This window comes from Blennius ocellaris (genome assembly GCF_963422515.1).
Source record: "Blennius ocellaris genome assembly, chromosome: 14".
NCBI lineage: Eukaryota > Metazoa > Chordata > Actinopteri > Blenniiformes > Blenniidae > Blennius > Blennius ocellaris.
Window position 1 is genome coordinate 25,537,355 of NC_137663.1, and position 27,758 is coordinate 25,565,112.

General features: G+C 45.4%; 2 protein-coding genes across 2 annotated transcripts; one reads left to right on the forward strand and one right to left on the reverse strand.

The window, feature by feature from the left end:
• The first annotated feature begins 262 nt into the window (after positions 1–262).
• Positions 263–8,092, forward strand: slc37a4b (solute carrier family 37 member 4b). Its single transcript, XM_080509471.1, has 10 exons — positions 263–350; positions 921–1,305; positions 3,309–3,541; positions 4,946–5,192; positions 5,874–6,026; positions 6,107–6,192; positions 6,296–6,409; positions 6,501–6,566; positions 7,382–7,520; positions 7,603–8,092. Exons 2-10 carry the CDS (start codon positions 1,158–1,160, stop codon positions 7,767–7,769), a joined length of 1,353 nt encoding a protein of 450 aa, XP_080365597.1. The 5' UTR covers positions 263–350; positions 921–1,157; the 3' UTR covers positions 7,770–8,092.
• Positions 8,093–13,438: 5,346 nt separating this feature from the next.
• On the reverse strand, positions 13,439–16,351 carry hmgn1b (high mobility group nucleosome binding domain 1b). Its single transcript, XM_080509187.1, has 6 exons — positions 16,127–16,351; positions 14,934–14,954; positions 14,765–14,794; positions 14,631–14,672; positions 13,773–13,880; positions 13,439–13,669 (listed from the first exon to the last, which is right to left on the reverse strand). Exons 1-6 carry the CDS (start codon positions 16,142–16,144, stop codon positions 13,622–13,624), a joined length of 267 nt encoding a protein of 88 aa, XP_080365313.1. The 5' UTR covers positions 16,145–16,351; the 3' UTR covers positions 13,439–13,621.
• Positions 16,352–27,758: the final 11,407 nt, after the last annotated feature.

Genomic DNA, 27,758 nt, shown 5'->3' on the forward strand with positions numbered 1-27,758 from the left:
GAATTTGGCAACAAGAGAGTAACGGAGTAACTCAGAATATGAGGATAACAATATAATTATAATTATTGTAATTATATGTGATGTGGCATGTTTTTTCAGGGTGTGTCAATGTTAGTAGGAGACGTGGCGTTAAAGTTATATACATTAAAGTAACGTGAACGAAAAGTCCCCAGTAGGTCGTGAAAAACCCGCCGGTGTGTGTTTTTTTTTTGCGTGCGCGCGCCTCCTCGCGTGTTCCTGTTTCGCGGGGCCGCGCGCCGACAAAAAAAAAAAAAAAAAAGCTTACAGAACGCGAGCGAGCGCGTCCCCGAGCACGGATGGGACCGGAGAGACGCACGAGCACGAGCAAGGTAACGAGCAAATGCGGACATTTCCCCCGTAAACGGAGCGCTTCGCGGCGGGGGGGGGGGTGAAAACGTTTCGTGGCGTTTCCGCCGGCGTCCGGGTTACGTAGGCACCCGGGGAGGTCGCTCCCAGGCGCGGGCTGACCCTCCGCCGAGCCGCCGGCGGCCGCAGCGCCAAGGGCAGTTTGTTGACAATAAGAAAGGTTGTTTTTTTCCACCCCAAGTCGGGTGACGTGTAAAAAAAAAAAAAGATGTGTAAGCACTAAACATTTGCGAGTTCGAATGTGAGAGGAGGGGGGCGGGGTCAGTTGCTGGTCGGTGAAAATGGCAGGTCGGGTCGGTTCAGGCTGTGTTATATTGAGGTTTGCTGACTGGAGGAGTTCGAAGGACCCTCTTGACCCCGACAACAAGCTGAGCCAAGGGTTCATTTGATCCCGGAGGGTCTGCGTCCATCAGGGCAGCTGTCCTGCTCAACTAAACCATCACCGCATCCCAACACCCTCGGTCCGAACGTATGGACGTCTCCCCAACCGAGAACCAACCTCTTGTACCTCTAATTGTTTATGTTGGTCTCAGTTTTCAGGCTGGTGTGAAGTTTCCCTCCCCGACCCTCCATCCTTCATTCCCCCGATGGAATCGCCTCCAGCCGGCCGGCAACCCTACCCAGACTTCCTGATTCCCGCCAGCACCTGACCCACAAGTCCCAAGACCCAAGACCCAACACTCAAGACCCAACACTCAAGACCCAACACCCGAATACGAGGCTCCGCTGAAGATCAAGAAGCACAAGAAATTTGACCTTGGGCCGCGACCATGGGCGCCGCGGGATATGGCTACTACCGGACGGTCATCTTCGTCTGCATGTTCATCGGCTACTCGCTGTACTTCTTCAACAGGAAGACCTTCTCCTTCGTCATGCCCTCGGTGATGGAGGAGATCCACCTGGACAAAGACGACCTGGGTGAGACCGAAACATCGACAGTTTGTGTGTTTTTTTGTTGTTGTTGTTTTTTTTTTTTTTTTTTAAAGAACTGCTCGGTCAACAATTCAATTGAATTGTTACCGACCAGTGAAAACATTGCAGTTAGCACGTAGGGCCACTAGTTGGTGCTGTTGGTTGTTTTGTTTGTTTTTTGGTAGTGAAACTACACACAGAACAACACGCTATAAACGTTAACAGTGGGAGAACACGGACATTGTAGTGGACAGACGATCAAGTTGGGACTGTCAAAATAAAAGTGCCGGGTCACAGGAGGATATGGAGGCATGACACCATTGTTGTTATTGTCCACCGACTGAGCATGTGCAGAAGAACCTTTTTCAAAAAGTTATGTTTTAAGTTGGCTGGTGACTTTGCTTTCCAGCCGCAACTTTGTGTTTGAATACGTGACAGTTTTATATACGTATATATAGGCAAAGTGCCTGTTCTACTTATATAAAACAGCACCGAGGTCTCAGATCTCACGGCGCCTCACTTGACCTTCCAGCAGTCGAGCGACTGCTCAGGAGAAATGTGTTGGACGCGCTCCATCTGTCGATGCAGCGCGAGATAAATAACCGCAGGTCAGTTAAAGAACTTGTCAGGTAGAACCGTGTGCCGGCTGGTACGACGCTTCTGATACTGGACTGGGTTAGAAGTCAGGTCATGAACGTCTGTGCAGTAAAAGTCTTACAGTGTTGTGATCGCTGCTGTTTTGGTTTTTTATATATCCTACCCCTTTACATCGCCATCGTTGCAAATCAACCAAAAGATATTTTATTTTTCTTAATTTCAATCAATCAATCAATCAGATTTTATTTGTAAAGCCCTTTACAATAACCCAGTGGTGCCCAAAGTGCTTTACAACAAAGCTATAAAAACAATACATTAAGAAACAAATACAAGAATAATACATAAAACACAGGTGCTGACTGTAGGAGGTGCGAATTTAACCATTTTATTGCTCTCATCAACATTAAGGTTAGATTTGCATCAGATCCACTATTGTCTTGTTGACAACAGCGTATGAATAGTGTCTCATATAAAGAAATAGTAAATATGGCGATTTGGCCTAAAAAAAAGAGACATTTAATTAGATTTTCAATGTTTTTTCTCAATGCACTAAAAAAATGACTGCAGAAATCAGGTATATTGTCAAAAGTGCAACTTTTTTTTTTGCTGTGATTGTCCCCAGAGGTAAAGTGCGTGTAGTAAATGAGACTCCAGTCGAGCTTTAACCAGGTTTAACGCAAAAGTATGGAAACCCACAAGGAAGGAAGGGTAGAACGGAGCGTGAAAAACTGCCGAAAAGACGTTTTTAGCACGAGGCCGAGACGCGTCGGTGTCGGATATTGAAAGACGAACCACGAACCATCTTCACTTGAACGAAAAGTCACACTGAGGGTTAAAACTAAGGGAGGGGGGAAGAGTCCAGATGACAGTTTGTGAAGACAGTTTGCCCTTCATGTCGGCCTCAGCCAGTCTTCCATTCCACGTCTTCAACTAGTTCAGAACGGCCGCTGCCACATTTCTTACAAACTCGTCACGTCCCCCCTGTGCCGTCGTCTCTCCACCGGCTTCCAGCTCCTTTCAGAATCGATTTTAAACTTCTGTTGTTTGTTTTTAATGCCGTCGACGGCCTGGGTCCCTCTTAGCGGTCTGATATTCTGACTCTCCGTGACCCTGGCAGGGCCCTGGTTCTTCAGCTCAGCTTCTTTTAGACACTCCAAGGTGGAGATATAAACATCAAAGCTGAAAACTCACTTTTTTAAGTTGCCTTTTAACTCTGTTAGGGCAGTGGATTTTAATCTGTATGCTCTGTTTTTTATGAATCTCTAGAAGCTTCCACCAACCTGCAGCACCGTCGCACCTGTTTTATTTATTGTTTTTATGTATTATTCCTGTATTTGTGAAGAAAAGCCACGTTCCGTCTCCAGGTCTTGTACTAAATCCCGCGCTGCCCCTCGTCTGCCCCCCCCCCCCAGGCCTGATCACCAGCAGCCAGACCATGGCCTACGCCATCAGCAAGTTCATCAGCGGCGTGCTGTCGGACAAGATCAGCGCCCGCTGGCTCTTCTCCATCGGCCTCTTCGTGGTCGGCGGCATCAACGTGGCCTTCTCCTGGTCCTCCAGCGTGTCCATGTTCTCCCTGCTGTGGTTCGTCAACGGCCTGGGCCAGGGCTGCGGCTGGCCGCCCTGCGGGAAGGTGCTCCGCAAGGTACCGGCGCTCCGGGCGGTCAGGCTGGCGAGGGCGTTTTGTCTGCGAGAAGGAGCTCCCTTCAGCCAGGGGAGGAGGGGGGGGGGTAAATAGGCTTTGGCACGTGGTCGGTGTGGCAACGGGATCGGATTACAGATTATTTATAGAAGATTGACACGGAATCTTTACTTTTACTAAAAGGGAGTTTTCCTTCTGGAAGCGTCTTTAAAGGCTGCTAGCGCGTCGCTCGACACGCCGCCAAGTGTGCGTTCTCAAGTTACTGCCGGGGAAGCCGTGTGAAGGAGGGGGAGGAGGGGGAGGGGGGGGTTGTGTCATCTCTATGTTTGGCATTTTGCTGGAAGGACAGACTGGGGGGGGGGGGAAATCATGTAAAATAAATGTTGTCAACAAGTCGTACAGGTTGATGACGGTAAATATTTTGACACCTTCAGCTTCATCGCCTGCTGCTCCGTCGGCTCCTTCAATCCGTCTTGTCAAGCCTCTTTATTAAACTTGAGCTCAGAGCGTATTCGCGCTGGAGATTCAAAAAGCTGCGTCAGCAGCTTCTTTATAAGCAGCTGCAGCATCGTTGGAAAACGTGCAGATGCCACACAGCAGGTCTCTCGTCTCAAACTGAGGAAATGTGTCGTTGGATCAGTTTCAAACATAAGGAAGAGGATTAGGGCCACTGTGGGGAAAAAACCCTGAGTTCTGACTTTTTTTCTGTGATTCTGACTTTTTTTCTCAGAATTCTGAGTTTAAAAGTCCGAATTCTGAGTCTAAAAGTCCGAATTCTGAGTCTGAAAGTTCGAATTCTCAGTCTAAGTCCGAATTATGAGTTTAAAAGTCCGAATAATGAGTTTAAAAGTCCGAATAATGAGTTTAAAAGTCCGAATAATGAGTTTAAAAGTCCGAATAATGAGTTTAAAAGTCCGAATAATGAGTATAAAAGTCCGAATTATGAGTTTAAAAGTCCGAATTATGAGTTTAAAAGTCCAAATTCACAGTCTAAAAGTCCAAATTCACAGTCTAAAAGTCCGAAATCTGAGTCTAAAAGTCCGAAATCTGAGTCTAAAAGTCCGAAATCTGAGTCTAAAAGTCAGAATTCTGAGGGAAAAAAATGAGAACTCAGGTTTTTTTCCCCACAGTGGCCCTAATCCTCTTCCGTACAAATATGCGGTTCTCCAGCAAAAAAAAGATTGAATCCAAGTAATTGCAGTTCCTATGTTGTCCACCGGGGGTCACACTGTCACACACAAAGCAGCAGAACCAGTGTCTACTTCGCGGAATAGCATTAGCATCAGAGGAAAAAAAAATAAAAAATGTCAGTATGACTTTTTTGGTTATGAACTGAACTTTCTTCCGAGATTCCCTTTAAAAAAACAAAACAAAAAAAAAACACTCCCCCCGCCGTCTCCCCCCCAGTGGTTCGAGCCGTCCCAGTTCGGCACCTGGTGGTCGGTGTTGTCCTGCAGCATGAACCTGGCCGGCAGCCTGGGCCCCCTCATGATCACCGTGCTGCTGCAATACTACGACTGGAGGAGCATCCTCACCATGTCGGGCGTGTTCTGCGCCGCCTTCTCGCTCGTCTGCGTGGCGTTCGTCAAGAACGAGCCCAAGGACGTGGGCCTGCCCGCCGTCGAGGCCGCGGCCAAGAAGGGCGCGAAGGCCGGTGAGTGACCGTCTCATTGTGGGGGAAATGTTTGTCTGCGGTCCATTTTGTTCCACCTGGACTGAATCAAATGAGGAAAAACATGTTTAGTTAAGCTGCTCCACTATTTTCACCTAGAGTATAAAAATAAAACATGTTTTCTGTTAAATGCTTCATTTGAATTGGTGAATTCACCCGGTCAGTTATTTTTTTTACTCTGATTGCATTCATTTATGTTGAATATGAGCAGAATTTCACACTTTACTCTGTTTTGGGTCCATGTAAATCACTCGTTACATTGGCACTGATGACCCTTTCCATCACAGAGGTCTATATATAATACATATATATATTCTGACCGTTGTTTTTTTGATTCAGAAACTGTAACTGAGGCTCTTCCGAGCCACTGCTCGGTTTCTCCAGGAGGGGGCAGCGGGGTTCACACTGTTGCCTCTTGAACTTCTGGAGCAGTTTTCTCTTAAGATTTTAATGTTGTAGTGAATTACTTATGATGAAATCCTCAGCGGGACACTCTTAACATGTAGAAACGTCCAGATTTAGAGCAAATAAATCGGCTTTCAGTTGATCTGCAGATGTGTGACGGGGCCTTCAGGCGCGAGATCAAGTCTCCCAGTTCTCGAAAATTTTTGAGAACGCCATTTTGTGTGTGTGTGTGTGTGTGTGTGTGTCTCTCCCCGCCAGGAAACGGCGAGAGCACCCTGAGCGAGTTCCTCCTGTCGCCCTTCCTGTGGGTGCTGTCGCTGGGCTACCTGGTGGTGTTCGGGGTGAAGACGGCCGCCACCGACTGGGGTCAGCTGTTCCTCATGCAGGAGAAAGGCCAGAGCGCCCTCATGGGTACGTATCGCCGGGGGGGGGGGGGGACGCCGGAAACGCCGTCTGACGCCCCCCCCCCCCCCCGCTGTGCTGGCCCACAGGCAGCAGCTACATGAGCGCCTTGGAGGTGGGCGGCTTTGCCGGCAGCCTGCTGTCGGGCCTCATCTCGGACCGAGCCGTGTCCCGGGTGAGCGAGTCGGGGAGTCGGGGGAGGGGCGGTTCCGTCGGGTTTTTTTTTTTAGGAACTCGGCGTTTTTCAGACCCGCCGTCTTTGCGTCCTCTGTCCACAGCGCGGCCTGAGCACGCACGGCAACCCTCGCCACGGCCTGCTCATCTTCATGATGGCGGGGATGTACGTGTCCATGTACCTCTTCAGAGTGACCGTCACGCCTGAAATCCCTCAGGTAGCCACCGCCCCCGCCCCCGCCCTCGCCGCCGCCGCCGATCGCCGTGGAAACCAATGGACCTTAAAGTGTGTTTTCTGTCTTTGCGTAGGAGGCGCCGCTCTGGGTCCAAATCCTTCACCCGGTGTCCGTCCTGATCGGCGTGTCGGAGAAAGAGGTACGAGTTAATGCCCCCCCCCCCCAAAAAAATTGACATTTCAAGACTTTTTAATTATTTACTTTGATGTCACATGATCAACAAATCTCTTCCCGTTACTCGGGTTCGTCGTCAACAACTAAAGGTTCAGTGAACAAAAAGAGTCGAGAATTTCAACTCCTGAAAAGTAGTTTTTGTTTAAACTACCCACTGACACTGGTTTTGTTCCTCGTTTATATTTTCCACATATGATTCAAGGTTCAGTTTTGAAACCCTTTCAACATTTTTCAACAAAATATACACGATGCTTGAACTCATAACTGGTTTGGTCCCTTGTGTTAAACGTTTTGAATGATGGTGTAACTTTGGCTGCAGCAGCATGTTAAATAACAACAGAACTGACGAATGACAAGCTAAATAACGAAGTAATACATATTTGTCACATAAGATTTATTACACTCGTTCTCGTGAAAATGGGTTAAAATGCAACTTTTCTCGTAACGGCAATCCACCTCGGTCCGTCCGAATGTCCGTGTCGCGTCTTGTTCTCTGCATGCGTGTGTGTGTGTGTGTGAGATTTTATTCGTGAAACGAAAACAACAGCACCCACTGGTGGCGCTACGTGAAAACTACATCGTTTTCAGGTGTTTCCGCTGCAAACCAATGTGAAATCGTTCAAATGCGAATCTTTTCTGAAACGAAAAAACACAGAAACGATGCGTTTTCACTCGAAACGGGGACTCGGTTATCGTCCGTTGTCGTGGAAACGAAAGCATCACACAGGTATAAATAAACCGGAACCCCCCCCCCCGTGTTTCCTTGGGGTCTTTCCCCAGATCTGGATCCTCTTCCTCGGCGCCATGTTCGGATTCTCTTCCTACGGACCGATTGCCTTGTTCGGGGTGATCGCCAGCGAGAGCGCTCCGTCCAACTACTGCGGGACGTCGCACGCCGTCGTGGCCCTGATGGCGAACGGTAAGCCCACCGTCATCGCCCCACCCCCACCCCACCCACCTCTAGGTGGCGCTAAAACCAGCCTCTCTCCAATGTGTCCCAGTGGGGGCTTTCATGGCGGGGCTTCCCTTCAGCACCATCGCCAAGCGGCACAGCTGGGACGTGGCCTTCTGGGTGGCCGAGGTGCTCATGGGCGCCGCCACCGTGGGATTCTTCCTCTTGCGCAACATGCGCACCAGGATGGGCCGGGTCGCCCAGAAGACGGACTGAACGGGCCAAAACGGCGGGGCGGCGGGTTTTCACCCGCAGCCCAGAAAGGACTAATCTGGTTGATGTAGATACTCAGGGTTGGTGTATGACATTAAGGACGAATCGTTTGTGACACACACACACACACACACACACACACGCACACACACACACACACGGGGGCAGCAGATTGTTTTTTTTTTTTTCCCCCACAAGCTTCCATTCGACTCCACACACTCGTACGGCTGCTTCACGACAGCTGGACGCTAAAGAAAACACCTTTTGTCTTGGGAATACGAGGCGCTCTCGCGGAGGTCGGGTATATTTAGCTTGACGAATGTCGACTCGGGGGAGGGGGAGGAGGGAGGTGGGGGGGGGGGGGGGGGGGGGGGGGGGGGAGGTGGGAGGAGGAGGGGTTGAATCTCGCACAGGAAGATGATTCCGTTACCAGCAGGTGACATTTGTTTCTCCTTGTCAAACGCGACCGCAAAAAAAAACAAAAAAACATCATCTCATTAACATTTAAAGGTACAGTAACAGACACTGCCTGTTCTGAGTAGAGCTCACGAAGACCAAGGCTGGATTTGGAGAAAAACACTTTAAATACAATGTCGTTGGGCCTCTTGACACTGAAGTCAGCTGTTTAATACGGGACCTTTAACAAGGGATGGAAATAACCTGAGCGAGCCTGCCAGCCTGAGACGAGGGAAAAGGTTCAACACCTGCAGGAATTTAAGGAAAAATACACCAAGATACTGGGAGATGAAGACATTTATGCAGCCTTGTGGAAATTCACACACAAATATAGTGGATATAAATACACACAACCTTCACACACGTTATTCTGTTACTATATTAGCCAACTAGATGATAAAATAACTATAAATAGGCTGTCAGGCTCTATATTTCCATACAGGAGGCAACTTGAAGCAAGGCAGTCCTTAATTACAGGAGCGACAGACGTCGTTCTACTTCTCCTCGGCAGAACTGGAGAATTATAACTGGAATACAAAGAGGAATATTTCATACTACTAAATATGTCTTCCGATAAGAAATCGGACCCAATAAAAAAGCGACATTCACGGTTCCAGCCAATAGAACTAAAGACCGCAAGCAATAATGAAAATAACGAATGTGAAGACCGAAGTGTTTGTTTTCACCACGAAGCTTTGAGATACACTGGGTATTTTTCTACACTCATGTTGTCGTTGTTACTAAACAACTTGTCCTCATAGGATGTTTTTTTTTTTTCACATGTGTGTGCTGCACCACATCTGTATGATGTCACTGCCATTGTGCGGCACAGTTTCACCTCTGGATGATTTACTTATTAGATCTCAATCATCTCAGGACCGTTGGTCTGACTGGAATCATGCGAATAAAGGTTTATTATATATTATAAAGTTTTATTTGTTTCCCGTTTGTGTGGACTCGAAACTCTTTTCTGCAGACTTGCGTTTTAGAACTAATACGACAACAAGAGCAACGTTTCCCTCCAGAGCGTCGGGGCTCCTCCGGTCCGTCGTCCCTCTGAGACCTGGCAGTTCTGGGATCTGCAGCAGCCTGTGGCTCTACAGCGCCATTGTAGCGGCTCCAAGAGTATGTAATTGCCAATAAACACTTGTTTTCATTTATTTGTTTTATTTGCATTCTACACCGATTTGAAACAAGAAAAACTGTCTGATCTTCAGGCTAAAAATGGGTTAATAAGGTAAAACTACGGTGGCCCTGAAGTGCAAACAACAACAAATCACTAAACACAACAACAAATTGAAAAACACGACTTTAAAGGAACTTGACGCTTCATTAATGCAGCCTTAGTTTTTCTATTTTTCATTTTGTTTTTGTGAATTTTTCCGTTTGTTTAGCGGCTCCAGGCAAAAGTTTTTGGTGGAAAATCATGAAAATGGCTCTTTTTGTCATAAAAGTCGCAGATGACCGGTGTTGATGTTTATAGCGTAAACAAACTGCAGCACCCTACTACATTTTCAGCATTTCTACTTTTGTAATTCTGTCATTTCTCCTCCCGTTGGCGGTCGACTATCCTTCAGAATGTGTTCTTGCCAAAGAATAAGGGACTATAGACCTACTTGGGTTTTTTTTCTGATTATACACGTTGGAATAGGTTTTGAGAAGGAGAAGAAGGAGAAAACATTCCCCCTCTCTTCCTCCTTTATTTCACCTGAATCTCAGAACCTCCGAGTTTCGTCATTCCAGTTAATTTCTGAGTTAGTTTTCACGGGACGGAGCAGATTAGTGAACGATCCTCCTCTTCACTGTAAGTATTCGTGGGTACATAAAAACCACACAAGGTTACAAATGTGTAAAAACAATACGGGCAACACAGACGATAAAAACGATTCACCTTGTTTCCTGCGTCAGGCCCAAAGATCCAAAACATGTGAGGTGTCGCTGTCCGTGGTGCTGAAACTGGAGTTTTCTCTCTAAAACCATCATTTGCAGACTGTTTGGTTTTTGACTGTTTTTAGTGGCTCACAATGCTTTGATATATATATATATATATATATATATATATATATATATATATATATATATATATACATTTAAAGTTTTTGATTCTCGCAGAAAATGTGTAAACTTTATTTAACACAGCTGAAGTTACTTTAATATCTGACTTCAACCATAAATCCTGATCGAATCTGAAAGTTTTCTTCAAAATCGAATTGCTTCATTTATATATTTTTTTCCTATTTGTCATAGTATTATAGAGGTTTTTTGTGACTTTCTTTTTATTTACTTTTAATAACTCACTCTGACTTTATTGTTTCCGCCCGTCTCACTACTTCATTTTTTTTATTTTTTATTTCATCCTGGATTTTCCTGAAAGTGTCATTTTTTTGTTGCGTAAATCACTTTGTGTTGCTTCTTATGAAATGGACTATATAAATATGGATTAGGTGACGTATAAACACACCGTCGCCCTGCGTTACCACAGAGATTTACGTCGGTTTCATTTAAAAAAAAAACCTCGCTCAGTCGTAATTGTTCAGGCTGCGAGTGAACGTCTATATTTAGTAACAGTCATGTTTATTTCAAATTAATAATTAAATGTGAATCACCGTCATTTCTCATAAGACCAGTGCAGCTAAAACTAGAACACGTTTCTCAATATGAAATATTTATAAATGGGAAGTTATGAGAAATGTGACAAAATCCTCAAACATTCAACACATTTATTTTCACTTTCTGCCGTTTCTTTCTCCGTCCATTGAGTTTTGATTGTTTGTTGTACAGTTGAGATTGAAAGCAGCAGCTTTGTTGCTCCTGTTTTTGTTTTTGTTTTTTTTACTTCGGATTAAAACCAGACAACTTCAATGGTTGAAGGATTTGAAGTTCAGATCTTCACCATGAAGGAAAATACCAATAACCTTGGCAGACAAACATGTTTAGTTATTTAGCAGCTGAGTACGGAGGCCCACGAGGGTCACAGCAACAGAAAGAGTCAAAACACAACTTCCATTGGGGCTTTTACTGTGGTATTGTTGCTGTTGTAGTTTTTGCAGTTGCATTGTTGTTGTAGTTTTTGCAGTTGCATTGTTGTTGTAGTTTTTGCAGTTGCATTGCTGCTGTTGGTAGTTTTTGCAGTTGCATTGCATCTTTTGCAGTTGCTGTTGTATTGTAGTGTTTGCAGTTGCATTGCTGCTGTTGGTAGTTTTTGTAGTTGCTGTTGTATTCTAGTTTTTGCAGTTGCATTGCATCTTTTGCAGTTTCTGTTGTATTGTAGTTTCTGCAGTTGCATTGCATCTTTTGCAGTTTTTGTAGTTGTATTGTTGCTGTTGTAGTTTTTGGAGTTGCATTGCTGCTGTTGGTAGTTTTTGCAGTTGCTGTTGCATTGCATCTTTTGCAGTTTCTGTTGTATTGTAGTTTCTGCAGTTGCATTGCATCTTTTGCAGTTTTTGTAGTTGTATTGTTGCTGTTGTAGTTTTTGGAGTTGCATTGCTGCTGTTGGTAGTTTTTGCAGTTGCTGTTGCATTGCATCTTTTGCAGTTGCTGTTGTATTGTAGTTTTTGCAGTTGCATTGTTGCTGTTGGTAGTTTTTGCAGTTGCTGTTGTATTGTAGTTTTTGCAGTTGCATTGTTGCTGTTGGTAGTTTTTGCAGTTGCTGTTGTATTGTAGTTTTTGCAGTTGCTGTTGTATTGTAGTTTTTGCAGTTGCTGTTGTATTGTAGTTTTTGCAGTTGCATTGTTGCTGTTGGTAGTTTTTGCAGTTGCTGTTGTATTGTAGTTTTTGCAGTTGCATTGCTGCTGTTGTAGTTTATGCAGTTGCATTGTTGCTGTTGGTAGTTTTTGCAGTTGCGTCACAGCTTCTGCAGTTGCATTGTAGTTTCTGCAGTCGCGATGTTGCTGTTACGGTTGTATTGTCGTTTCTGCAGTTGTATTGCAGTTTTTGCTGTTGCGTTGCCCCTTCTGGGCCACCATAGCTAAAGATAAACCGGTTTTAAACCTTCCATCAGTCATTCTGTATCCAGTTTGCGTCTTACTTTCACCTGTAATCGGCATTAATTGAACAAAACAGTATGAACTTACACCATAAGCCATGTTTAAAAAAAAAAAAAAAAGTCTGACGTTGACTAGTTTATTCCCACATTAGACCTAAAGTACCCGTTTATCAATACATTTCCTAGTTTATAGTTGGATTTATTTGTGACTCAGCAGGTTTGTGACATTAAAATAATCAAAACGGTCATTTCACTTATAAATTATATCGAAAGAAAAAAAAACTAACTGCTCCAAAAAGGAAAAGTGTTAACTACCAACCCAGTTTTATTGGTTCGTTGATAACAATCATTACACAGGTACATCTATAAACAAAGAAAAAAAATAAAATAAACTGCACACTTGTACTTGATACAGAAACCTCAAACCCACATGAATATTGCTACTGCTGGTATGCATTTGACATTTCAAAAGAAAAGTACAGTTTGTATGTCGGCCTGTTTAAGAAGCCACTTTTTGTTTAGTTGTTTTTTTTTGTTTTTTTTCTTTCCTGGATCACATACCTCTTTAGCTTGGCTAAGAAAACAAATTCCCATTTTACCATCCTGACAATGTACCATTACACACTGCATATAGAAAGACCGAAACACCCCCCCCCCCCCCTTTTTTTTTTTCCTTCTTCTTCACAGCAGCTATACAAATTTATTGCGATGCTATCACAGAAACAAAGAGACACAACCAACACACGCGATGCACGGTTCTGAAAGGGAGAGCTCCAGTACTACGGACTTTAGGTTTATTGATCAGATCGGTTAAGAAAACTGCATGAGTACAAGAGTTAACGAACAGGAACGAAGCTTACAGACATTCTAAAACACTTTTTTTTTTCTTCCTCTTTTCTCCATTCTAAACGATAAAACAATAAATCCCCCCCCCCCCACCCCTCCCTCCCCCGCCCCGCCACAGATTACATACACCGTCCCTTATTAAAAGCATCTGGAATGTAGTCCACGCAGGCCAGCCCCCCCCCCACACACCCCCCCCCCAAATGCTCATGTGAACGTCATGCTTGCGCGTTGTCGTGGTAACCTGTCCTGCACCCTCCCCTCCTTCACATTTAAAATTGAAATGAATTCCACTGACAGTAACAACAATGACCGCAATGCAAAAAAAAATAATAATAAAATTGCGGGATGTGATGAGATTCCCCCCCTCCTCCCCTCCCCCTCCCACCCCCGTTTTCCAAATTTGACTTTTTTTTTTTTTTTTTTAATCCTTCGTTTTAAAAAAAAGTGTTCTCTACAATCAAACTACTAAAAAACCTGTATTTAGAAAATAGTTGATAAAAATATTCCCCTGAATTGTACAAGAAAAGAGGTACAGGGAGCACTGGCAGGACACGTGGCCGGAGAGACGCTATTCTGCTGCGTCGTCTTTATCGTCGGCGGCGTCTGTGGCGGCTGCCTGCAAGACACAGTTCAGGGCGTCAGGCGTGAGCGCTGCCGAAGAACCGGGCAAGAACTGCAGGATACGTTTTAAAATAAAAAAAAATAAAAACAACCCGTACCTCTCCCTCAGCTTTGGCGTCGCCATTCTCCGCGGGGGCCTCGGTCTCTTTCTCCTCGGGCGCGGCCTTCTCCACCTCCTTGGATTTCTTAGGCTTGGCGGTCACCTTCTGCAAACGCAAGACGTCATAGGCGCCGTGAGGGTTCGGTCCGATAGATGGATCCACGCACTCACAAAGCGATTCCAACCAGATCTCATGGACAACCCCCGCCCCCCCCCCCCCGGACAAGCTTCAGCAACAGACTGACTCAACCCCGCTGCTCGAAGGAACGTGACAGGAAGTCGTTCCTGCCCACGCCAGTAAGACTTTTTAACTCTTCTACCTCCGTCAGAGCCTCAATCATCACCTGGACTAAATTATATTATATCATATATTTCATATAGCATATCGCATGTACATATACATATATTTATACATGTGCAAGTACACTATGACCATTGGGGTTATTATTATAAGTATACTATTACTATTATTATTACTGATATATATATAGTTATTTTATTGCTACAATATTGTTATTATATTATTGCTACCATTATTAGTAGAACTATACACAAGTATTATACACTATTACACATTGTTATTATTATTATTATTATATATTTCCTACTTCTAATGTCTCTGCCACTGCACCTTACTATTTATTTATCTTGCTTTTATCTCCTGCTTATTTCTAAGTGCCCATGTTCCGTTCTGTGTTTTACTTTATGTCTTACACCCACATATTTTTACTTTTATTTCTATTCTATTGTGTTTTATAATATTCGTATGTACCAGATTGCTGCAACAAAACAATTTCCCTTCGGGGATGAGTAAAGTAATTATCTATCTATCTATCTATCTATCTATCTATCGCACCTTTGGCTTGGGTTTGGGCTCCGACTTTGTGGGCTGGGGTTTCTGCAGGGGAGGAGAAAAGAGTAAACAATTAGCCGGGCGAGAAGATTGGGGGGGGTAAAAGTGGTAAAAGGCAGCGAAGAGCGACTACTTACTTCTTTCAACCTGTCAGATCTCCTCTTGGGCTGCGGGGGAGAGTGGACACACACACAGGATGAGTACTATTAGCATTACTGACCTCTTGTGGATGTGAAGGGGAACTGCTCCTACACGTCACAAGTCACAGAATTCAAACTAAAGTATAGAAATATGACAGGTTCTTACCGCTGCTTCATCTGCCGCTTTCTGTAAGAGAATAAAAAAAAAAATATATAAATATAAATTAAAGAGTTGTATTGTGTTACAGTGGATTAAAGCTTTGGAGAGAGAAGCAGGGGGATTATGTAACGCAGAAGTGGGCGTTTCCTTTGGGTTTATACGTCGTGAGCGTGCAGCGGCGCGTTGGATAGATTTGAAAGATATAAGGGACTATCTGTGCAGGCGGAGGCGCGATGAAACAACAACAACGCGGATTAAAACGCGGACGTCACGTGGTGGCGTTTAACGAGTCGCCTCCAACTGTACGAGTCCCGAGGAGGGAGGGGGGAGGAGGAGGAGGAGGGAGGGAGGAGGACTCCGCCTCCTCACAGCACACTTCCATTCATTGGTAATAAATGGCACCGCCAGTGTCCGGAGAAAGCCGAGCGGCGTTCCCGCCACGAATTTGAAAAAGAGTCACTCGCTCGGCGAGCAGAAGCTCCGAGAAGCCCCAGCAACAGGAGCAGCGCTGCGCTGACGGAGGCTCGCCATTGCATAACCCGCGACACGGAGGGCAACGCTCGCGCTGGAGGCGAACCGCGCGACCAGGAAAAGCACTTTTCAGCGAGCGCGGGAGGAATAGAGAGAGAGAGAGAAAAAAAACACAAACAATGGCGGCCGCGCGGCAACGGCTCAAATTAAAACACATTTCTCGTGTTTTCACTCGACGATAAGATTTTTTTTTTAAAACACGATTTACATGTACACAAGCAACAACTCAATGAATATCTGAGTCATTATTGTGATTTTGCACCGAGAGAAACTTCCACCCCCTCCATCGAAAACAATCAATATGCCGCCAACTTTCTCTGCAGGGAAAAAAAAAAAAAAACCGCTACACATCGACTCGCCACTAAAAAAAACGTTTTAATCTAGATTAAAGGTGTGCATGTCGCCATTCTTTACAAACACCACAGATACGGGGGGGAGAAGGGGAAAAAAAGCACAAAGATAATCAGTGCAGCCACTTGATAAAATCAAAACAAGTTAACTCGGCGCCGTGCCGTATTGTTGACATTCACTTCGCGCACGAAACACGGAGCATTTCCCCGACAACGCTTCCATTTCTAATCCGAAACGAGAGCCCGGTTCACGTAAAGCGGCTACGGGTTATAAATACTGTATTTCCCCCAATGCACGAAAGATAGCAGTGTACTCACATTGTTCCTTTTAGGCATGGTTGCTTTTTTTGTGTTGGGGTGTTTTCTCTTTTTTTTAAAGGAAGGAAAAAAAAAAGGAGAAAAAAACTAGAGGAAAAGAGAGGCAAATGTGACTGAAAAGAGGAGAAAATACAGTGGTATATTCGGATACAGTCTAATACAGCGCGGCGCGACGTTAATGTTCCATTGGAAGAAGAACTAGCTGAAACCGGATTGGATTCTCCCCCCTCCCTCGACCATTCAAACGGAGCAGCACTGACCGATCCCTAAGCCCCGCCCCCTAGCCCCCCCCGCCGCCGCGCTCTGATTGGCCCCGCCGGCGACATTTCAAACCCGTCCCCGCCGTCCGATTGGACGCGCGCGCACGTCACTCGGGCGAAAACATGGCGAGCCATTTGTGTAACGGGGCAGGAAGATTGTCATTAAAACGGGCTCCTTCCGAGCGCCATTGTTTCGCCTCCTCGAGGCGCTCGAAGTCGGCGTGCGAGAGCATTGCGGGGTGGCTCGCGCGTCCTCCGCGGTTGCGGGGAAATGTGGCGTGGTTGCGCCGCGGTGAAGATTGAGAGAGAGAGAGAGGGGTGTGTGCTCCCGCGGTTGAAGTCTTTGTAAATTTGGCTTAGGGGGGGAAAATGGCGACAGGACGCTTGTGGGGACTGGAGACTCCCTGCTCGCTCCTCAGCCACCCCCATGCCCCCTATTGTGTCCGTGCACTTGGAGCATGACCTGAACTCCCAGTTTAAGTCATTTAACTTATTAAAAATCCACCTCCTCTGAGTGAATGACACTGCCCTGACATTGTTGACCCCCCCCCCCCCTTCAGCCCCACAGAAACATGCCTGCATCCAGTAGTTTGACAATATACATACATAAATATATACAATACAGCTCATGTCTGGAGAGGACGGATGGACATCGGGGTTCGAAATTCTCAACCTGCAACACCATGAAAATGCACAGCCTCGTCTTCATAACCTCGTCTTTTGATTCGCCAGACCGTATTTCCAAAAGATTACTGACAAGTTGTTTTCACTCATGCACCTTTCTACACAACGATTGGAATAGAAACACGTTTTTTTGTGTGTTTCCGTTCAAGAAAAGTTTGGCGTTTACATGGCAAGAAATGAAAGCTGAGTAGTTTTCCTGTTGGGCCACAATTCGGCGCTGTTTGTTTTTCTAGAGAAAGCACACATGCACAGTGAGAACCATGTGCTATATCAGCGTTGACAATAATAACTCAAGGAGTCATGTGACTGGAGGCAAACATTAATGCCGTCCATCAACTCGTGCATGTGCAGAAGAACACAGAAGTACAATGGCAAAATTTTCAAAAAGTTAATATTAGCTATTTCTCATCATATGTAATAGACACTTCCCATATATATGTATACATATATAAAACACAAGTCTTTTCTGTGAAGGCTTGCATCGGGACCGGGCGATTCTATATATAGCCGTAGGGCACTCCAGGCTTTTGAATCTGCCACCTTTATAAAAAAAATAAACAAAAAACAAATGCGACCTTAACTGTCCAGGTGGCTTATTAAAACAGGTGAAGCCCTGCTCTTGCTTGTGGTGGACAGTATGGGAGCGCACAGGTATCGCCACAGGTAAAAGAGAAAATAAAAGCTTGCAACTCCAAACCTGCCGCCATCGCTGGAGGATTAACCAAACTTCTCCAGCCACTTGACATCTCAGTGAACCGGAGTTACATAGTCCAGAGCGACTTATATGTTTTTTGTTTTTTTTTTGGTTTTCATGAAGCATAAATATGACCCAGCTTTTTTTTAAATTTTCTTTCCTCATCTGTGATTTTAAACCCATGTTGAGCTTTACCTTGTCAAATGTGTAAAAATACATTACTATTCATCCCGGGTGACTGAAATGCTACAAATAACGAACTTATTATATGGCGTCTAAATGTGAAGCTTCTACCTGGGAAGCGTCTGCAATGACACAGAACTGAGGTAGGACCCTCCCATTAGTAGTGGGGGGGTTTCAAGGATCTCCTCGACAGTTTGACGTGCGTCAACGCCGCAGTCGTTTTCAGCGAAACAGATGTAACTCTGTGTGGCGTTCATGTTATTTATTCTCGTACTCAAACGCTTGAATGAAAAGGCAGAACCCCCCCCCCCCCCCCTCCCCCGGCTCCGTCATTAAGATTGATTTCAACAGTAGAGAACAAAGTAACAGCCACACAACAATTGCGGTGTCAATTTAATGGCGCTTTAGTGACGCTGGGCTTGTTTGTCTTGTTGCTGGACTCTGACAGCAGCAACAAAGTGGCACGGCGGGGAGGCGGCCATGTTGCTTGTTTGTTATTGTCAAGTGAATACTGTAATCTGGGAAACGAGCCCTTCTTCCAGCTCCCACAAGCTGGCAGATTGGGAAAGTTTAATCCAACTAAATTCCCCTCCACCCCCCATCCTGCACTCTCTAAGCATCGACTTGCAAAATAATGCAGAGGGCTTTCAGTTTGCGTGCTGCAGTTTTGCTGGTTCAATCTGGAAAAGAAATACTGGTAGTTTACCCTCTGAAACCAAAGATGTCAAGTCAAGTCCTTTGTTTATCACACAGCAATTGTACATAGTATGATGTGCAGTGACATGCTTTAAGTACATGCTTCGCACCAAAACAACCATTTTTATAGGATAGACAAATAAAAATGCAATTGTAGAACACGCAGTGATGAAAGCGGAAAACTATATGACTAGGTTATGTGATATGTTTAATTTCTATGTTTGCGCCAGCACCATTTTAATTAAATATCAACTGACCTTAGTACATCATTCACTTTGTACTTTAGTCAATGTTGTGTGACAAAATTATGTTGTGGCCATTTTATATCTATTTAATGACGTCACATATGCTTTAAGTTCGATATGGAAACACCACCGTCCTGGTTTAAATGGTCATATTTTCAGTGCACCTCACGCATGCATTAAGGGTGTTTGTGAAAATCAGTGTGAAATTCCATATAAAACACATGTTCTGAGAGCTTTACGGAGGTTGCAGAGCCCTGATTTCGGTGTACTTTCAGAAAACAAGCGCGAGATTCCTTAACAGTTTTAATCAGGGATGTATCGTCCTTTCATCACCACATTAAGCTGCAATAACATTAGTTCGGGTGTCATCTGCTGTTTCCGTAACCAATGCATGCTATGTGCTCAGACGTTCAGGAAAGCCTCCCGCTCCCCATGCCCCAACATTCAGCTTTCACACAGCGATCTAGATCTTCTCCTTTAGTTTGAGATCCAGAATGGCCCTGGACACTTACAGTTTTTTTTATATATATATATATTTCAGGACTGTCCGTGGCAGTGACAGACTTGTTTACAGTGGTCCAGGACCACTCCGGATACATTTATAGCTCAATGACCAATAGGAGCAATGCACAAAGTCACGTGACACGTGAGCTGACAGATGCCTGTGGCTATGCTAACAAGCTAATGACTGACTGGGGCCGGTGGCTAAGCTAACAGGCTACAGCTGACTGACACACCTTGTGGCTATGCTAACAAGCTAACAGTTAACTGGCACCGGTGGTTAAGCTAACAACTGACTGACAAACTTGTGGCTAAGCTAATAAGCTAACAGTTAACTGGCACCGGTGGTTAAGCTATCAAGCTAACAACTGACTGACAGACTTGTGGCTAAGCTACTAAGCTAATGGCTGACTGTCAGCCGTGAGTTTGTTAGCTTAGCCACGGGCAACAAGAAAAAGACAATGTGCAGTGTGATATTTTGAGCACGAAGGAAAAACGTAATCTGAGCAAAGGATTCTATAAATCTTCAATAAATCAGCTTTGTTCTACCAGTACACACGACTGTCTTCTGGAAAACTGTTGAGTCAGCAGTCATGAATGTAGTAGTGTCTGACTTCACAGGCCATTTCATGACATTTTGAGATGTTTTTAGATCGGTAGGCTGAAGGTAACCTTGAAGCAGCTTCCATGATCAAGAATTTGCAGTTTTCAGCCCAAAATGGCCTCAAATAGACAAGTTTCCCATAATCTTCACATTTGAAGAGAAGCAAGGTTGGGTGCTTTGGTTACTGCCGCTAAAATGCTGCACCAACAGCACAAGTGAATTCTAAAAGAGGAAAAGTGTCAGAGAGCCGAGTTACAATGAAGCAGACGTCACTTATCAGCGTGTTCATTTTAAATTGCAACACTTGGATTCACCAAACAAAAGCTTTTCCGTGTCCTCCCACAGAAATGTGTCGTCAGCGATAGAAATACAACGAAACCTGAAGGTTAATTTTACCTTCTGCACTGTCTAGAGGCAGGGAAGGCATAATTCAAGCACCTGTGTCACTTGTTTTCACACAAAACAGCCAGTTTTACCAGATGCCAACGGTTTCAAGCAAGAAACCCCCGGTGCTGGTTGAAGAGTAAACCTTAACGACTGTCAACCAGTTCCGCAAGTTTTCACCTTTATGTGTTTACGGCTTCAGTTAGAAGGCCAGGGGACACTGTACACACTGTGGAATGTATGTCGAAGGAGTCACAGGACCAGCGTTGGACAATACATTATTATTCACAAGCTCGTTTTACGACGTCCCACATGAACGAGGCCGAGGTTGGGGGGTGGGTGGGGGTCGAGGAATAGAACACCAGGGTGAACATGCAAACTTGAAATCCCACTAACCTGAACTTGAACTAGTCAGGTCACTAGTTTGTTTTTTGTTTTTTTTCTTCACAACTTTCATTGTGTTTTAGGTGTCGGTTTACGTGATAACTAATAATGCTACGTTGTGAAAACGACTCCCAAGGTAGAACTTTTAAAAGGAGAAAACACTTCCGGGGCGACGAAGTGAAACCATCCTGCTGCAGTTATTTATTTATTTATTTATTTATTTTTAATCCAATGATCTTGACTTTATGACGCATTTTACTTTAATACTGAGACAAAATATTCCGCATTACCTGACCCTGTAACCGTACGTGACATTTCACTGAGGAGACAGCTGGAAGAATTACATAATCCAGTATCTCCACTGTCACAACTGACAGAAAAATCTAAATTCAAATGATTATTGCCACGGCTGGGAAAACTTGTCACTCTTTACAGTTAAAAAAAAAAAAAAAATTTATTCTGAAAGGCGGCATACGGAGCTGAGTTTATACGAGCGCGCAGATGAAGCCGCTGTCGGCTTTGATGTCTCTGACACAGTAGAACAGCAGCCTATTGATCAACTGCCTGCCCAGAGCAACATGGCGTCTGCTTTACAGCGTAATCTGTTGGCCTGAGGCGCAGGCCAAATGCGTGCATGTGTGTGTGTGTGTGTGTGCTGCTGCAAGATTAAAGCGCCATTGCTAAAACATCAAAGGCCTCCACGTTGCGCCATCGGAGAAGTTCACGCACGAGCCGCCGCAAGTTTCCCTCCTGAGCAAGGAGGGAAACTTGCGTCCCGCCCGCCGTCCCGCCCGCCTTCGCTCGCAAGACGCGCTAATCGGCACGTAGCGAAGAATGTCCCGCGGCTCTCCGCGGGGGGTCCGTAAAGATACTACACATACATGACAGAGGGAGGAAGAAAACGAGGGTAGGATAGAGAACAGGGGGCGGAGGAGGGGAAACAGGCATTAGGTAGGTTTCAGATAACAATGCAGTTGTTGTGCGGGGGTATTGGAGGACCCCTTCCATCACAGCTGCTGCCTGTTGCCGTCCTTCCCCTCCCTTTTTCGCGCCCTCTCGTTTCCCCCCCCCTCTTGACTCGTCAGAGGCGCTCGGAGGCGGGAAGCGACCGGCCGGCCGGCTGTTTCTGTTTATAAAGCTCCCCGACGGAGGCAACCTCCTCCTCCTCCTCCTCCTCCTCCCCCTCCTCCTCCTCGGATCATCATCTCTGTCTCGCTGCCACCGGACGGCCAATCCCGCCGACGCCGGGGGAAAGAGTGAACAGAGTTCTCAGGGGGAAAAGTGGGACGCCAACGCCGGCGTAATCCTCCGGGGGAAGGGTGACGGGATGAAGGTAAAGGTGACCTCATCCAAAGCCTCTTTTGACAGAGGGCAATGTGTTCATTCCCGTCGCTCCCAGTCATTGGTTGCTGGTTTAAGTTTTTTGCAAGCCGTGTCGTGCACACACACACACACACACACACACACTTTCCCCTCGCCGCCCCGCAGGCCACGCCGCAGGCAGGTACACCGAGGTGACTAGGTGTGTGAACGGATGGGCTTTACGGTGAGGAAAAGCCCCGTCCCCCTCCCTCCCGCTAAGTGGATTCCTTCCCATGCGGCGAATCGCAGCCGTCCCCATATGGAGCAGCGGGCAAAGCCAGATTAGACCAGTTTTGTGTGAAAGGGGCTCCGGCGCCACCGGAGGTCACAGCGGGGAGCCACGCAAGGAGAGGGATGTGAGCGCCCGGGCCTCTGCAGCATCTGCAGCAGAAAGCGGCGGAGTTTGTTGGGAAAAAAACACACAAAGTGCAGCCATAATAAAAAGGGGATATAGAAAGATAATAATGTGTTTCTATACAAAGAAGAAGAAGCAATCGAAAAAATTTGATCTGCAAGATTAGTCGGTTTGTCCCTTTGAACATCTGCAACAGTGAGGTGTCGTCGGGCGTTTGGGAGGGCGGCGGCGGCGTCTTTTAACCCTTGAATAAAAAAAACAAACAACTTAAAGCATCACTTTAAAGCCACACATTCGCTTCTACTTTAAGGCGGCTGCGTACTGCGATTTTCAAGATAACGATCGTGGCGAAATCTTTGGTCTTGGCTGTAAATCGGTGGTCTTAGTCGCACCGTGAGGTCGTTTCAAGGACGGCCGTGAACTGTTAAGATGATTATAAGGACAGTCTGGACGAGCCTGAACGTCGCTGATGGATCTCGACCGTCGTCAGATATTTTCACACCCAAAAACAAACCTATAAATGCGAAACTTTTCTTCAACGGAATCACAAAAACGATAAATTTTCACTTGAAACGTGTGAAAGTGGGCCTCAGTCTTGGCCGGACCTTTCAGTGTGCAATTGACATATTCTGTCTTTTAGTTTTTTCCAAGGTCTTTTAGATTTTGGAGTCCAAAAACACACGAGGCAAACTCTGGACCTGTGGAGAACACCCTGAGTTGGACGAAGTCTAGACGACGGATTAAAGTCCAAACACTTTCTCATTTGTCCCAAGCAGGACGCATCTCAAAACGACAAAATCTGGTCTCCCACTAAATACCTTCGCGGCCAGATGTGGAGGAGTGGTGAAGAAGTAGTGAGGAAGACTCATTGATCTCCGGTTCTGAAGACTTTATATCGCGGCTGTTTGTGGCCACGAGCTAGTTAGCCTAGCCAAGATGGGCTAAAAAGCGGCGGGATTTCCGGTATCGGGTCCGACCCAATCAGTGTTTCTTCTTCGCTTCCTCTCTGGTCGGTGTTTCCTTGGAAAATCTTGGCTCCGCCCCCTTCCGAGTGAACCGAGTCCCGGACTATCTGAATGTGAAAGACCCCCGACGCCTGAATCCTCTGCTAAAATCTTGAGTTCACCGGTTTTAATACATTTAAAAAAGAATCCCTCAACAGACCTGGCAAATATTTGTGAAGTAAATCAATAAGTGTCCTTGACTTTTCACCCCGTGTGGGAATTTCTAGCTAGTTAGCCTAGCCAAGATGGGCTAAAAAGCGGCGGGATTTCCGGTTTCGGGTCCGACCCCATCAGTGTTTCTTCTTCGCTTCCTCTCTGGTCGGTGTTTCCTTCAGGCGACAGCGCCCCCAAACCAGCAGCTGGTGTCACTGCAGGAGGTTTTCCAGGCGGTTTGGTCTCTGAAGGGAATGTGAGGGAACGTGAACGCCGCCCGAACCAAACGAAGGGGTGGCAAATCTTGGCTCCGCCCCCTCCCGAGTGAACCAAGACCCGGACTGTCTGAATGTGAACGACAGTTGTAAATGCATTTAAAGAAGAATCCCTCAACAGACCTGACTTCATTTGTCAAATATTTGTGAAGTAAATCAATAAGTGTCCTTGACTTTTCACCCCGTGTGGGAATTTCTGATGCCACGACAGTTTTGGTTTCACACAATAGGATTAAAATATGGACAGATTTCTCTTTTCTTTGCACGTGAATATAAATCAGCGGTGGATTCTTCTCTCTCGCCATTGTGTGTGTGTGTGTGTGTGTGTGTGTGTAATCTGGCAGTCCTTTGCAGCGGCGTGCCCACATGACCTGTGTTTTACAGCGGGGCGAAGGCGGGCGGGCGGCCCGGCACCCGGTGGCAACGCCGCCTAATAAGCTCAGTAACAATAAACCTGAGTCGGCTTTAACCATTGATTAGCCCACAGCTGACACAACCAAAACAAATCCCACAATGGTGATTAATGCACGCTCCGCGCAGAAGCTCTTGTCTTTTTTTTTTTTTTCTTTCTTTTTCCTGCATGTCGGGGGGGGGGTCACATATCACCTTTCTGTGCGGGGGAATGGAACTACTCTGTGCCTGCAAACAATGAAGGGGGGAAAAAAAGGATGGTGAAGTGGAGTGTATGTGATATGACTGATGATCCCTGACAGGGAGGCTCTGGTGGCGGGGTACTGTACGCTGCCATTACTGGCTGTAACTAGAGGGGGTGGGGGGTGGAGGAGGAGGTGGTGGAGGGGGGGGGTCATCAGAAGGAGGCTATAGCTGACCCTCCCCCACTATCTACTTCCTGTTTTTCATGGTTGTCTGCTCGCTTCTGCCTATACAATACCAGCTGTGTCTGGAGACATTCCAGCTCGTACTATACGGCCAAGCAGACCCTCATAAAGTGGCGGGCGTGGAGGAGCGGCGGCGGCGGCGGTGGTGGTGGTGGTGGTGGTGGTGGAGGATCGCGTTGCCAGCCTCCCCGCTGCATCGTGAGATAATCAGCCGGCCTGTTCCACTAAAAGGCCTTTTGACACGGCTTGATCCCACAGCTCAGCGTTTACATTTAAATTTAAAAAAAGAAAAGTAATGTTTAAACAGGTTTTGCAGTACGGAGAGGGGAAGAAAGAAGAAAAAAAAAGTGCAGGAGTGTAATGTTTCAGTTCAGCATGAAGCACGTCGGTCATTCTGTCTGCGTGTGGAACCGACGGTCACCGTTTCAGATCCGAGTGAGCCAAGTTAGGCTAGTTTCCTACTTTTATAATTCAGCTTTCTAACACCATATTATACATTTAGTTACTCCATTTAGAGAATGTGGCAGAATTAAAACAAGAATAAAAAAACAGAAAAGCACAATTTTTTTTTTTTTGGTCTGAATGGGGCTTATAAACACTCTAACAAACACTGTACTCACAGTAAACTAGCGAATTTAATAGTTTTACTCGAGGTCCGAAAAGGCAAAAGTCAAAGTTCAAAATGCCGGCGTGTGTAAAATTCACATGTCTGCAGCAGCAGTGGGTTGAGTTTTTTTAATGAGCGCCACACGATCCTGCAGCGACATCTAGCGGCCATCGGGGAGAAACGCGTGAAAGCTTTAGAAGAAAATCACTGAGGAGGGAAAAACGACTTTAAATGAAATTTATAAAGTTGAGACGTTAATGGTCACAGGATGAACAAAGTCACATCCACCGCCAGGGGCAATTTAAGTTTCTTAATTTAAGTTCATTTAATTTAAATAACAGGGCGACTATGCAAACGTCTCACAGAAAGGCCATTATTAAAGTAGCATTAAAAATCCCTTGAAAATGTCATAGCTGCAGCCAATAATCCCATAATATATGAATAGGGCTTCATTTATTGGAATTACATTAATAATTTGGCAGTTTTTTTGCTGTTTGCATATCAAAATAGGTACATTAGATGACAAAGTCGTCATATTCATGAATATTATGCAATATTTTCTCTCAGTTATGTTTTTTGTTTTTTCTAAATTCGTGATTCAAGGATTTTTAATATGATACCTTTCCACATTTTTTTGAAAGTCCTCATATGAAATTCTGCTCCCGGGGCCCGGTGGACGCCAAAAACATAAATGGTGAAGAATAAAACAGAAGTAAAATAAAGTAAAAGTAATATAAAATAGGTACAATGTGGGGGTTTATTGACAAGTTTGGCGATTTCTTATGCTTGGTGGTGTTATTACCTTCAATAAAGCCCCTTTTTTTCATCTTATTGACCGTTATTACAATATTGTTACTTCTCTTTATACAAAAATACAAAAACGATTATTTCCGTTGCACTTATTTGATGCATAAACAATAAGAATAGAGAAGTGGACGCCTTCTGTGAAATATCTAAGCACCAAACCCCCCCTCCCGCGGCTAAGACGCGTCTTGACGTCTTTCTGCTCGTTATTGGGATTATGTCTTTAAAAAGTTCCCTCCGTGACCCTGTTTTGCTATAAATAAGCCTGATTTGAGTTTGGGTCACCGAGAGTCCAGGGGCTTAGCTCGCGCTGCAGTGGCAGGAAGAGGCTTAAGTCACAATGAGCAGCACCGGCGTGCGTCGACCAGCGACCATCTCACGCAGGATTATCTTCACGTGCCGCTACGTCCAAGCAAAGAAATTAAGATTTTTTAAAAATGTTTTGAATGTGAAAGAAATAACCTGAATTTATGGGCAAGGGAAAATTCAACATCGTAAAGCGATTCGTATGAAAGGGACAGTCCAGCGCCTTCGCCAGCACCACACTTGTCACCATGGAAACCAATGGATTACAAGGTTCTTTGACCCACCACTCCACGCCTTCCATCATCTGTCATGCTTCAAGTTTGATAACTTCCATATGGCCCCCCCAACCTCTAACCAGGCTAATGACGTCACTGTATCACGTGGCAGGTCGGAGGATAGGGAATTAAAAACAAGGTCAAAAAAATTTTTTGACCTTGGTTTGACATCAATCGGATTAAAAATGACCACGTTATGACGAAAATGCATTTTTGATCTTTCATGACCTTTGACCCAATTGTTCTCATAATTTAATGGAACCATCCTTGGATGAAGACAAATCATCCCTGCAAGTTTCATGCAATTCGGGTGAATTTTTATTTTTTTTAGGAAAGTCATGTCCACGGCAATGAGGTACCTCTCCCATCCGCTTTGCATGGAACTTTTTTTTTGCAGTTTTTCGGGGATTTATTCGGAAATGGTTCACTCTTAACATCCCAAAATCTCATGGATTGGCCCTTGGATGATGACAAATCATCCCTGAAGATTCCATGCGATTCGGGCTAATAGTTTTTGTGAGAGTCACTTCCATGGCAACAGACGCTGATCCCCTTTGATCTCCTCTATGAGGTACCTCTCCCATTTTTTTTTTTTTAGCTTCTTTTATTTTTTGATTTATTTGGAAATCCACTAAGTGGGTAGATGTTTATTGTGACGATACTTAAAGTACTGGCCTATGAGAGGATGCGGCTGCGAGCGTGTTCCTCTGATTAGACGCCTCAGCCTCACCTGTGTGCGTGAGTGTGTGTGCAGGTGTGTGTGAGGAGTCGTGACTCATGTCAGGCATGCCGAGCAGATAAGGGGGCTGGGTTTGTCTGAATGCCTCAACCTTTGCTCCCTGGAAGGCTCCACTGCCGTTCCAGGAAGCGAAGCTTCAGTCTCCAGGTTTCGCTTCGAACGGTGAGTCTGCCGCCACTGAGAGACTGTTTTTGTCGAAGATAAAACACTCGGGCCAGAAGATCAAAGATCATCTAAAATGATGAGTTTTCACTCTCAACATGGATAAAAGTATTGAA

Bases quoted from the DNA above. Each gene is read 5' to 3' on its own strand.
- slc37a4b (XM_080509471.1), top strand. From the start codon at position 1,158: ATGGGCGCCGCGGGATATGGCTACTACCGGACGGTCATCTTCGTCTGC. The intron at 6,027-6,106 runs GTACGTATCGCC...GCTGGCCCACAG, and splicing joins AGGCCAGAGCGCCCTCATGG to GCAGCAGCTACATGAGCGCC. The intron at 7,521-7,602 runs GTAAGCCCACCG...AATGTGTCCCAG, and splicing joins CGTGGCCCTGATGGCGAACG to TGGGGGCTTTCATGGCGGGG.
- hmgn1b (XM_080509187.1), bottom strand. The intron at 13,881-14,630 runs GTGCGATAGATA...TTGCGTTTGCAG, and splicing joins AGCCCAAACCCAAGCCAAAG to AAGGTGACCGCCAAGCCTAA. The intron at 13,670-13,772 runs GTACGGGTTGTT...TGTGTCTTGCAG, and splicing joins ACGCCAAAGCTGAGGGAGAG to GCAGCCGCCACAGACGCCGC.